The sequence below is a fragment of the Neomonachus schauinslandi genome, chromosome 11 (genome assembly GCF_002201575.2).
Source record: "Neomonachus schauinslandi chromosome 11, ASM220157v2, whole genome shotgun sequence".
Lineage (NCBI taxonomy): Eukaryota > Metazoa > Chordata > Mammalia > Carnivora > Phocidae > Neomonachus > Neomonachus schauinslandi.
Window position 1 is genome coordinate 96,198,111 of NC_058413.1, and position 13,338 is coordinate 96,211,448.

Sequence of the window (13,338 nt, forward strand, 5' to 3'; positions counted from 1 at the left end):
CTATCTCTGTCAAATAAATAAATAAAATCTTTAAATAAATAAATAAATAAAAGGGCAACTAGAATATAAAAGAACTAGCCCTAGAACCCTGTCAAGAGATGGGAGAGCTGCTAGAACTTTCTCTCAGTTGGAGGGGCTAGGCGAGTGCCACTGTTTACCTTGATCACACAGGAGGAAGCAGGGTCTGGACGCCAAAGCTGGCTTGCCTTCTCAGTGAGCCCGGAGGGTGGGGGTGCCTAGGCCACACCATCCCATCAAGGTGGCCCCAGCTCAGTACACAGGACACCCCTAGTCAGTACTCCCTGTAGCTCCAGCCATCTCCCCGAGGTGACACAGGTGCCAAACATCCCAGAACACTCCAGGCCCACACCTCTTCAGCTCCAGATGGCTTGCCATGGCACCCCCGGAGCAGAGCACCCTGGGACTCCCAGCCTACACCCACCTGGACTCCAGCTACCCTGCGAGAGCACCCCTGCGTGGAGGGCCCTCGGGTCCCCCGGCTTGCACCCACTTCAGCTCCAGCTGTCCCACCAGCATGGCCCCCAGGATCCCCAGCCCATGCCAGCTACAGCTCCAGCCAACCAGCCAAAGTCACCAGGCACATGCAGTCTACACAGGGGACAAGCATACACAAGATTATCCGTTCAAGTTTAGGAGAAGTATCTGTACCCACCTAATTCATAGACCACGCCAAATGAGGAGTCAAGCCATATTTGGAAGAATATGCTCTAAAGGAACAAGAGAAAATTTCAGAAAAAGAAGTAAATGAAACAGATATAAGCAATCTACCTGATAAAGGGTTCAAAGTACCCGTCATAAAGATGCTCAGCAGACTGGAGAAAAGAGTGGATGAACTCAGTGAGAACTTCAACAAGAAGATAGAAAATATGAAAAAGAACCAACCAGAGCTGAAGAATACAATAAAATGAAAAATACACAAGAGGGAATTAACAGATTAGCGGGCGCAAAAGAACAGAATGGTGATCTGGAAGACAGGGTCATGGAAAGCACCCAAACTCAACAGCAAAAAGAAAAAAAGAATTTTCAAAAAGGAGGCTAGGTTAAGGGATGTTTTGGACGACATCAAGCAAACAAACACTTGCTTCATAGGGGTCCCAGAAGGAAGAGAGAGAGAGAGAAAGGGGCAGAAAATTTGTCTGAAGAAACAATAGCTGAAAACTTCCCTAACCTGGGGAAGGAAACAGACATCCAGGTCCAGGAAGCATGGAGAGTTCCAAACAAGGTGCAGCCAAGGAAGTCCACACCATGACGCATAATAATTAAAATGTCAAAGATTCAAGATAAAGATGCTGGTTCCTCACCTAGAACTAGGAAATTAAAAGCTCTGAGAGTAGGCATGAAAATCTGCCTTAAGCAACAAGTCCTCTGTGTGACTTTATGCTTACTAAAGTTTTTCAAGAGCTACTTGATATTATAAGGGCAGATTTAAAATTCTTTAAGGTTGCTTGATGCATGTACCAATTTGTAATGAAGGGTGTGTGGTGGGGGTGGGGAGCGGTGGATGGGGCAGGAGGAGTGCTGACATTTGACAGACCCCATAGTCTGGGAAGTGGTTATGAAAATGACAATTTCTTAAGGGTGGAGAGTGTGGCAATCAGATGGGGCAACAGAGAGCCCAGGTAAGATCAAGCGCGGTGACTTACGTGTGTGCTGATGGCTATGGTTTCCCTGGGTAAGTCCCTCTGTGAAGGAAGCCCTGTAATGGTGATAGTTTTCAAAAACTGTTATGAGCAGTAAACTAGATAAACTGAAACATATAATGTAAAACTTGTATTTAAATCTGATCGATTCCTAAAAGATAAAAATTGGTATTTTTAGGAGTGCGGTATCTTTTTAAAGCTCAAGGATCTTGTGACTCGTGACTCGTTATTTTGGGTAATTTTTATCACCACCAATCACTCTTAAACCAACATATAACTTTAACTTAAGCCCGTAACCACCAGGTTAAAGAATTTGAATAAACTAGCAGTGTGTCTTTAAAACTAAATAAATAGGGACACGTGGGTGGCTCAGTCGGTTAAGCGTCTGCCTTTGGCTCAGGTCATGATCCTGGGGTCCTGGGATCGAGTTCCCCATCGGGCTCCTTGCTCAGTGGGGGGCCTGCCGCTCTCCTGCTTGTGCAGAGGCTCTCTCTCTCTGACAAATAAATAAAATAAAATCTTTTTTAAAAATAAAAATAAAATAAAATAGAACTAGAGGATATAAAATGGAGACTCTCATGTGCCCTCAGAAAGACAAAACTTAGGGACTAAAGGGCTGATTTCCTGTAAATGTCTGACTTTTTTCTGGAGGGGTGGGTCGAACCCATGACCCTGAGAATGAATACCTGAGCTGAGATCAAGAGCCGGCCGCCTAACCAACTGAGCCATCCAGGCGCCACAGTAAATGTCTGATTTGAAGAAAATAGATAGTGTTGGAATTTTCTTGGATGATGGCAGGTTGATTAGAGGTTGTTTCATACTAACCTCGGGAAGTTTTGCCAGAGGCATGAACAGGAGGTGACCCAGGTTGGGTTGGTCTCACAAAGTAGCCTGTATTGAGGTTTGGTTGTGTGACTGACCGATTCTGTCTGCTTAGGAAAATTTTCAAGGCTGGTCTCCATTTGTTTTTTATTTGAACAGACTCGAACTGAGCTCATCCCTCTTTACATTCTCTTCTCATAAATACAACCTACCCCAAACCCTCAACAGACTCACCAGTAGCTTGCTACAGTTTGCTTGTCTTGAATAAACTTGTTTTTCCAGCTTACCTCTGTTTACCTCTTTATTGAGGTCAACAACGGCCATGGAGTGTTTTGAAACATATGGATCTGTGGCCATGGCTAGATGACGACAGGGTCTCTACTAAGACATCTATGGCCTCAGGGTGTTCCTCATGACCAGGTAAGGGAGGAGGCCTGGAATTGGCCTGAACTGTTTTTTTAGCTAAAATATTTGCAGGGCACCGCCCCTTGGTTGTGGCATGAAAAATAATGATTAATAGTGTTGCTTTATGGGCGCCTGGGTGGCTCAGTTGGTTGAGCGACTGCCTTCAGCTCAGGTCATGATCCTGGAGTCCCGGGATCGAGTCCCACATCGGGCTCCCTGCTCAGAGGGGAGTCTGCTTCTCCCTCTGACCCTCCCCTCTCTCATGTGCTCTCTCTCTCATTCTGTCTCTCAAATAAATAAATAAGATCTTAAAAAAAAAAAAAACCCTTAAAAAAAAATAGTGTTGCTTTATAACCGTGGCTCTCATGACTTTCAGGGAGGCTTCTACTGGTGGTTAGCATTTTTTATTGATTACAGTGAGATTCATTTTTTGCATACCTGGGAGACTCTGGCTTGATGGAGTGGTGGAATTATCTGCTGAGAGACAACATTCTGCAAGATTGGGGTGCTGTCCTATAAGACACCGTATGTGCCTTAAACCAGTGGCCAATATAGGGTGCCATACGTGGGTCCAAGAACCATGGGGTGGAGGTAAGAATGGCCTCTTTCACTACTATTCCTAACAACCCCCTAGAAAAATATTTGCCTCCTATCTCCCCACAACCTTGTGGTTGATGAGTTGGAGGTTCTGGTACCCAAAGAAGAAAAGTTGTTACCAGGGAACATTGTCATGATTCTGATGAATCAAAATCTGAAATGGCCTTGGCTCATTTGGGGCTCCACATGCCACTGAACCAAGAGGCAAAGAAAGGGGTTCACAGTACTGGGTGGAGTGCTTGATCTTGGCCACCAGGGTGAAACAGGACTGCTGCTACTGGATGGAGGCCAGGAGGACAGTGTCTGAAATGAGGGGCATCACGGGAGCACCCCTGCATCCGATAGTTCTAGTCAATGGAAAACTGGGGTAACCCAAAAAATAAGGCAACCAAGGACTCAGATCCTGCAAGAATGCAGGTTCGAGTCACCCCACTTGGTAATGAACCCTGCCCAAAAAAGTGCCCGCAAAGGTGAAAGAGAACAGAGCATGGGAGCTATAAGGAGACATCTAGGGGGCGCCTGGGTGGCTCAGTCGGTTAAGCGTCTGCCTTCAGCTCAGGTCATGATCCCAGGGTCATGGGATCGAGTCCCGCATCCGGCTCCTTGCTCAGCAGGGAGCCTGCTTCTCCCTCTGCCTGCTGCTCCCCCTGCTTGTGCGCACGCACTCCCTCTCTGACAAATAACTAAATAAAATAAAATAAAATAAAAATCTAAAAGAGAAGACATCTGGGATTACCCTGGCCTTGGGGCCAGCCGTAGGTGGAGATTGTCATGGCCATATTTCTTTTTCTCCCTTTCACCTGTTACTTTGTCTGAAGAACACCAGTGATTTCAGCTGGCAGTGTGACCGGTTAACATTACCCCATGATGATATGATAGCTGGTGGGACATTGTGGGTCCCCTGTGTTGGAGAGACAAGATTTTTTTTTTTAAAGATTTTATTTATTTGACAGAGAGAGAGAGCGACAGTAGGAACACAAGCAGGGGGAGTGGGAGGGGAAGAAGCAGGCTTCCCGCCGAGCAGGGAGCCCGACGTGGGGCTGGATCCCAGGACCCCGGGATCATGACCTGAGCTGAAGGCAGATGCTTAACTGACTGAGCCACCCAGGCGCCCCAAGAGACAAGATTTTCACCTGGAAAAAGGTCTCGGGTGGATGCTGAGGGGCCAAAGGGGTAGACTGTGCCATTGACCTTCTCTTTGCCCTTGAGATCCACCCGGACCCCCGTCATCTTCTCCACTCTGCCCTCTGCCCCAGGAGGCCGACCCATGTGGGCCACATCCAATGTCTCCTGTGTCCTGGGAGAGCCCCACGGAGATGGAAGAGAGAGGGGAGAGGTCAGGTTGTTTGTCTTCTCCCCGCGCAGGACTGCGTCCCTCGACCAAGGTCACGTCTTCTCTCACAGGCCTTGTGAGGGAGTTCTCTCCCTGTGGAGACCAGTGGCCGTTCCCTCCCTCGTCCCTTCCAGCCTCGTGGTGGCAATGCTCGGCTGCTACTGAACTTGGGTGGCTGCCCTATCCCTTGTGGTTCCCTGTCACCCACATCGTTTTTGTAAATAAACCCTCCTCGTTATCCTATTTTGAATGTGCCATCTGTTTCCTATTGGGAGACTGACTGATGCAGTGGGTTTGATGCCAAAATTACTCTGCTAACAGTTTCATATTTAAACTTCAGTTTGTGATGTCCTGGCATTTCCCCCTGCCCCCTTATATGGGAGCTGTTTGAGCCCCCTAGGAGGGTCTGCCCCATGCCAGGCAAAAGGGTGAACTAAGACAATGTAAGCCCCCATCCCAGTGCCCGTACCGACAGTCTCAGTAAATGCTAGAAGGATCCCCCCGCCTCCCACTGCCCCATCACCATCCTCAGCATACCAGGCTCCGCACTTTAGACAAGGCTGGGGGAGGGGGGTGGCATCTTTTGTGACCTGTCATGCATGTTAGCAATTTGGGTAGGAAGGGTTAAACTAGAGAAATTTGGCCAAAAATGACTATTTTATTGAATAACTATTTTATTGCTCAATTCTTAAATTTTCATACACTTGCAAAAGGCAGGAAGGGAGAATACATTTGGAAACAAACAAAAGTGGGTTCCTAGGCAGGGCAGACCTGTCCCGGCAGGGGAGCCAGGGCAGATGTCCCACGAAGTTAATGACACTTCAGCCCCAGGGCCCCTCCTGCACACAAGGCCCCTCGACGGTCCCCTACCTAACTTTGCATTCATAATTTGCCTCTTTTTCTGAAAGACAGCACCCCTCACACACATTGTTTAAGCTTCAGGCCCCACAAAACCTGGAGATCCACCCTGCAGGGAAGTTACCACATTTGGTGTCCTTTCCGGGACACAGTGAAATTCTGTTTGGGACGCATTAGAGGCCTTCTTGTCTGCCAACTGACACCAAGAGAAGTCACATGCATTCTGGAGGAATCCAAACAAAAGAGGGGCTTCCAGCAGATGTGCGCCGTGCTGTATGCCGGGCACACAAGCGCCCTCGTCCTCTCCGCTTCCCCCACGATCCAGAACGTGTGGGATTACGGACGCAGACTCGTGCCCAGGGTCAGTGCACGGGCCCCCGCCTCCCAGAGCACCTGCAGTGACCTGACCTCCCGGTGGGCACTCGGTCCATCACGACAACCATTACCCATGACCTCTGACCACTGCTGCTTTACTTTATGGCAGGACAGCTGTCCTCAGCTACACAATGCCAGGGCCTAAGGCCTCCACTCTGTTATGCAGAAAGAATGTCATCTAATTTGTATTAAAAGCCTAACATCTGTGAATCCTTTGACCTTGTGATTCCATGCAATGAAATCTTGCCATTTGTGACAACCTGGATGGACCTAGAGGGTATTATGTTCAATGAAATAAGCCAGATACAAACAGATAAATATTGTGTAATTCCATTTATATAGAGAACCTAGGGGCGCCTAGGTGGTTCACTCGGTTAAGTGTCTGACTCTTGGTTTTGGCTCAGGTCATGATCTCAGAGTCGTAAGATCAAGCCCCACGTTGGGTTCCACGCTCGGCATGGAGTCTGCTTGAGATTCTCTCTCTCCCTCTACCTCTTCCCCCCCCCCCGCTCGCATTCTCTCTCTCTCTAATAAATAAATCAATCATTAAAAAAAAAGAACCATAAATTCCCAGAGACAGAAAGTAGAATAGAATGATGGTTGGCAGAGGCTGTGGGAGGAGGATTGGAGTTATTGATTAATGGGTACAGAGTTTCAGTTTTGGAAGATGAGAAAGTTCTACAGATGGATGGTGGCAATGGTCACATGGCACTGTGAATGTAACTTGATACCACTGAACCGTATGCTTAAAAATAGTGAAAATGGGGGCGCCTGGGTGGCTCAGTTGGTTAAGTGACTGCCTTCGGCTCAGGTCATGATCCTGGAGTCCCTGGATCGAGTCCCGCATCGGGCTCCCTGCTCGGCAGGGAGTCTGCTTCTCCCTCTGGCCCTCCCCCCTCTCATGCTCTCTCTCTCTCTCTCATTCTCTCTCTCAAATAAATAAATAAAATCTTTAAAAAAAAATAGTGAAAATGGTAAACTTTGTGTTGTGTGTTTTTACCACAATAAAAATAACATGCAAAGCAATACTATACATAGTTTGTAAGTGTATACAGCAAAAGCATAAAGACAGGCATGAGAATGGTCAACTGCAACATCGGGAGAGCAGTTACACTGAGGGGGGCAGGAATGCTGGTAGGCACGAGTAGACAGGATGCTGCAGTTGCACCTGGGTGTTTCCATTCTAAAAACAATTTATGAAGAAAATAGGACAAGCTAGGTGTTAGGCCTACGTGTGTCTCATCATTATACTCTAACATTTAAAAAAAATTTTTTTTTTAAGATTTTATTTATTTGCGAGAGAGAGAATGAGAGACAGAGAGCAGGAGAGGGAGGAGGGCCAGAGGGAGAAGCAGACTCCCCGCCGAGCAGGGAGCCCGATGCGGGACTCGATCCCGGGACTCCAGGATCATGACCTGAGCCGAAGGCAGTCGCTCAACCGACTGAGCCACCCAGGCGCCCTCTAAAATCTTTTTAAAGATCTATTTATTTTTTAGAGGTGGGGGGAGGAGCAGAGGGAGAGGGAGACAGAGAGTCTTCAAGCAGACTCCCTGCTGAGCGCAGAGCCCTACCTGGAGCTCAGTCTCACGACCCTGAGATCATGACCTGAGCCGAAGCCAAGAGTTGGACACTCAACCAATGAAGCCACCCAGGTGCCCCAATATACTCTAAATTTAAAAAAATATATATATATAAATGATTTTATTTATTTGACAGAGAGCACAAGCAGGGGGAGCGGCAGGCAGAAGGAGAGGGAGAGCCACTGATCAGGGAGCCCGAGCGGGGCTCGATCCCAGGACCCTGAGATCATAACCAGAGCAGAAGGCAGATGCTTCTGCTGTCTGAGCCAGCCAGGCGCCCCTACTCTCAAATTTTTAATATGCTTTGAGTTCTGCATAATCTGAAGGAACAAGATATCCTGTACGCCTGGTAAGTAGAGTCACACGGCAGTCCTGTCTGCACCACGCACGTCAATGGCCTCTTTGGAGACCTGACCCGAAGAATAAGCACCCACCCTCCTCACGTCCCCTGAGCGGCCTCCACTTATTTGCCGAGTCTGGAGCAGAGCCTGGAAGTTCCAGGCCCACCCTCTGCAGGCTGACCAAAGCACATCCTTCTTGCAAGCATCCCCGGGGGGTGGAAGGACAGAGGAACCACCTGAGGAATCCAAGCTGCCGAGCAGCCCTGGGCGTGAGCTAAGGGCACGAAGGCTGCCTGCCGTGGGAGATGGGGAAGGGTTACTCTCGGGCGGGCGTTCTCCCGTCCTGCCGACCTCACTGTGAGGGGCTCACAGGGAACAAGGCGGGGGGTCTGGAGTTGATTTCCACACCGACAAGGCTGTTCAAAGACCACTCCTTCCCCATGAGGAGTGATGAGAACCTTCCCACACGAGCCTGAGACAGACATGTCGACTGTGATGAAACCCCACGCTTCGGACAAGGGTCTCCCCTGCTGTGCTGAGCCAAAGGCCTCTGTGGAGGGGCTTACGCTGAGCAGTCGCTCTCGCCCCCCTTCACTGCCACGCAGACAGCAGAGCGGAGGGGCTCCCCTGGACTCCAGCGCAGCCACAGTCTTACTTTGTGGCTGGGAGGCCTGCCTTGACGCTGATCTCAGCTTCTCTGACCCCCGTTATCCTTGGAAGTAAAGCTCGGGGGGGTGCCGGCTGTCCTACCTCAGGCCACAGATCTGTGTCACGCAGGGTTCAGAGCATGAAGGCGGCCGGCGGAGCAGCCTCCCGGTGACTGGCTGATGGGCGGCTCCGCCAGTGGAGGCCTGGCCTTAAACGCACCTTCTCTGGAGCCCTGGGGAATGTTTGTGGGCTCTGCGACGTGAGGCCTGCACGGGGGAGTGAGGGGAGGTCATTCTCCCAGCCTTGAGCTGCTGGGAGGGAGTTAACTGGGGCGGCTCCACCCATGAGGACCCCCCACCCCTCCCGCCACCTGCGTGCCCAAAACACATCGTCTCTAATTCTTAGAACAGCCTCTCGAAGAGATACCATCCCCACTTCACAGACGGAGAAACCGAGGCTCGAAGAGTTGACATGAGTCGCCGCACTCCTGGATGTGCACACCAGATGTGGCAGAAGCAGGCTGGGAGGCGGCCTCAGTCTGCGGACCCAGACGGGCAGGCCGGGGGTGGGGGCTCCCCCCGCCCCCCGCAGCGCCAGGCTCCGTGCCGGGGGTGCAGGTGCCTGAGGCCCCCCCGGCTGGCAGGCGGCGGCCCGCGAGGCCAGGAGTGGGTGGTGTTCGAGGCGGCAGAGTCGTGCACAGATGGGGAGGGCTGTTGTGTTACAGACCCGCTTGTTCCTCACCTGCCCTTTTGTTTTCTTAACTCCTCGCCACAATAGAAACTGCTTATCTGCAGGTGGGCCGCTATTCTGAGAGCTCCCGCGGGGCGGCGGCGAGTGACCTCGGGCCGGAGGCCACTGCTACAGTCCCAGCACCGGCCGCCACAGGCCCTTTCCCCTCCTGTAACCCAGTGGGCCACGCCAAGCAGGCTGCCAGACTCTCGCTTAAGCTTCCAAATGATTTTATAATGAACTGACGCACAGTACAGGAAAGTGCGGAAAACGCCTCCGCCAGTGCACAGATGGTTGTAAAGCAAACAGCTGGTCATCGGGGCAGGAAATGGAACCTCACCAGCACCCCAGAAGCTGGCTGTGTTACTTCCTGGCCAGCAGTCACACCCCGTGCCGGACTCCCCGCTCTCGGAGTCTCTGGGAATCATTTGCACGCACGCTGATGAGAAGTCCAGGGGCCTGGAGCTGATTCCAGGAGACAAGGCTGGGAGGAAGGTGGTCGATGGAACTGCTCAGCATCACCTGATATGTATGGATATATGGCTCCAAGTAGATAGGTACGGAGACAGTCAGACGGATGGATGGATTGGTCTGCTCCTCACACCTGAATTTAGGCCAGGCAGGCAGGGCCCCACAGTACTCCTGGGCCATTAGAACGTGCTTGGACACGTGATGGGAATGAAGGAATGTGCCCTCACCGGAAGACCTCAGCAGAAAGACCTGGTTGAGACTTTATCCAGCCAGAAGTGACAAAAAACTGAAAACCAGGGGCTTAAACAACTAAGGGGTTTGTTTTCCTCATATAACATGACTCGAAGGTGCCACGGACAACCCAGTCTGTCTCCAACTTTCTGCTCTGCCATCTCAAGCGTGTGGTTTTCAGCCTCAGGTTCATTGCCTCACCATTGCAAGGTGAGGCTTCTGCCGTTCCTAGGACTTCATCTGTGCTCAAGGGCAGGAAGGGGAAGGGCAAAGGGCAAAACCAGCTGAGTCTTTCCCCTTTCAAGGAGCCTCTTCCAGTGACCTTCACTTGCCTCTCATTTGTCAGAATTGCGTCCTTGCCCACCCTTAATTGCAGGGGAGCCTGGGAAACCAACTTTTAAAGAAGAGCTGGTCACACCACTACCCCAAGAATAGGTACTGAGAAGGGAACTCGTAGTATTTCTTCCTCAAAGAAATATTTTGGAGTCAGGGCAGTGAGCCCCCCCCCCCCCCGCACCAGCTGCCTCCCGTTTGGTGGGTCCAGTAAGTAGCCACAGGGCTCCTGTTCAGTGGGGCTGTCTGGGCGCAGAGCTGGATTATGGAGGACTAAAAAAAGGCTAAGCCGTCTCTTGAGGTCTTCCCCCACACAGCCTGCAGCCTCACTGCAAAATCAAAGTCGAATAAATATTTTAAAGTGTTGTTTCCCCACCAATGATGCACCTGTCTTGTAAGTGTGTTAAGATGAGCTAAGTGGTAGGACTTAAGTGAGGGCATCCAAGAAGATCAAGGCACAGATACCCCGAGATCAGCCAGGAGCTGCGTCCTCATGGGCAGAGGCCCCATCCAGATCCAGAGAAGAACAATCAGAGCATTATGTTTATCCACCATCCATAATTACTCTATAGCTTTTTTCTAAGTACAACAGTATTTTTACTTTTTGATTTCTTTTTTAATTTATCATTATTATATTATGATGATTTATAAGAGTTCCTTCTATACAGAGGGTTTCAACCATGTTCAGAGTACCTCAAGGTAAAGGGGCACTGATAGTCCAGAGTCAACAATGCAGGCTAAGGTCTGACTGGAGGGAAGGGCCCCGAATGCTTGGGGGAGAACGGGGCGGGGGTGCGTAGTGGGGTCAGGCCTTCTCCTCACCACTCCCCGTCAGAATTTGGGACACTGAGACATTTAAAAATTGGGATATTTTGCATCAAAATAGGGGTTTCTACCTTTGGAAAAATCAGGAGATCTAGCAAATAAGGAGCCCGCATTGTCTTAGGTCAACCATCTTCTGCAGTGGAGACCTTCACACAGGAAAGCACGTCCAGCTCACCCTACTCCCCCTCACTCCCCAAGATGGTGCTCTTGTACTGTTGTTCCCTTATCCCCACGTATTTCTGCACATTTGTGTTACTAGAGTTTGAGTTTGCAACCCCTAATGGAGACCAGAGCCTCCAATTTCTACACCAGCAGCCTAGGATGTTAGAGTGAGTTGCCCAGGACATAGCCGAGTCTGCAGTCAGGGTCTCCTGGGACCCAGTTCTGATTGAAAACATCTCTCATGGACGTTTACAAACACTGCTAACCCCATCGCTCCCAGGGCCGTGAGGTGGGGTCACCTGGGAGCATCTGAATGTTGCTGACATCGGGCTGTGTTTGTGGAACTCCTGGACGGGCAGGAAGATGCCCAGTAGGCTGGGCGCAAAGGGAGCCCCTGACCCCGGGCCCTGTTCCCACGGGGAGCGGAAGTCCCAGCGGTTGAGGTGAGAACGTGAGGCTGCCCTGGGTGGGCAGAGGCAGCCACAGGCAGCTGCAGTAGGCTGGTGCCGGGCGCAGATGCACTCTCTTCACCCTTTCTGCAAAAATTGCTGCCATGTGCAGAAATATAGAAACGTGCAAAATCTGAGAGCCAGGACTCAGGAGTCGGCCCCCACCCTCCCGTGTATGCAGGCGGCCCTCGTGACTCAGCCCCAGCCCAACCATGCACATCTTTCAGGCAACTCGGCGTTAAAGAGAGAGAGAGAGAGAGAGAGGAGAGAGGTGTTTTTGATCCCCAGACGGCTGTGGTTTGAGCAGGAGAGGAGGGGGAGGGGCCTTGAGGCTCTGGGTCTTGCTCTAGACCTTGGCCAGCAGGTGGGTCTCGCCTCGGGAGGACAGGGGGGGCGCTGCCGTGCAGGCTGGTGGCCAAGCTGCAAAGAAGCAAAGCTCCCACGGTGGTCTTCCTGGTCTGCCGTCCTCCTCTGTGTCCTCATTCTGCCAGCAACCCCTCTCCTCTTGCCCGGACAGAGCCCCAGCCCCCAGCCCCGGCGGTGTCCTGTCTGCTGTCTTTGTCCTCTGGGGCCTCTCCTGTCCCAGGGATGGCCCAGGAGAGTAGGGATGCAGCCACTGAGTCCCCAATACCTCGGGGCAAGTTTCCTCTGCAGCCTTCCTGTGGTTGTTATGCAGCCTAGGGGAGGAGGGAGCGGGGAGACACCTGTGCCCGCGGGGTGCCACCCTGCTCCCATGGCTCCCACTGGCACTCCTTTTCTGACAACAAAGGCACCCACCCCCTCATCAGCATCTGAGAGGCAGGGCTAAGTCATGGCCCTCAGACCAGAGTGAATCAGGAGAGACTGAGAGGTTGGCAGGCGGCTCCTTACCTGGGTCCCCCATAAGGGACAGCATAGTGATTCAGGACGTAGCTCTCCCCCCCTCCCCCGAGCTCACAGAGATGGTCCTGTTCTCCATCCAGAAGTCCAATTCCAAGGCTAGGCTCCCGATGTTGTCTCTGGGGTGGAGCCAGGCACCGCGGCAGCCCAGGCACGGCCCCTCAGTCCCACCCTGGGAGGTCCCAGGTAGGGCGGCCTGTGGGGCAGCAGGGGGGCCGGGGGGCCCACCGGAGGAAGGCGGTGTCGGTGTGGGTCACGTAGCGGTCCATCGTGAGAGTCAGGAGGGGGGGCTGGCTCGGCTGCAGGTAATACACGTGGGCCCTGTTGGGGACGTGTCCGTAGCTGCCAGGAAGGACGTGGGCTGAGGTGCGTCTGCCCAGCGGCGAAGGCCAAGGCCAATCCGGCGCCAAGCCCTTGGCACCCCCTTCTCTGCCCCAGCCTGGAGGGGCCCGCCCCCCCTTACGTCCGCACCAGGTCCAGGAAGTTCTGCAGCATGCCCTTCACCATCCCGGGCATCTCAGAGAGGAGCAGCCCCTCCATCACCCAGTAGGAGTCCCTGGGGAAACGGACAGCTCACGCACCGGCCTGGGCACCGGGCCAGTCAGGGTGCCCCCCTCTGCCCGGGACAGCCCGCTGGCC

The 13,338-nt window shown here is 52.0% G+C and overlaps 1 protein-coding gene across 1 annotated transcript in view; it reads right to left on the bottom strand.

The window, feature by feature from the left end:
* Positions 1 to 12,721: 12,721 nt before the first annotated feature.
* The window catches only part of PHLDB1 (pleckstrin homology like domain family B member 1), a 72,137-nt gene continuing 71,520 nt past the window's right edge, over positions 12,722 to 13,338 (bottom strand). The window contains exons 16-18 of the mRNA XM_044919790.1: positions 13,163 to 13,255; positions 12,928 to 13,071; positions 12,722 to 12,818 (exon numbers count right to left, since the gene is read on the bottom strand). Coding sequence (XP_044775725.1) covers positions 12,722 to 12,818; positions 12,928 to 13,071; positions 13,163 to 13,255 — 334 coding nt within the window. The remainder of the gene's footprint in view (positions 12,819 to 12,927; positions 13,072 to 13,162; positions 13,256 to 13,338) is intronic.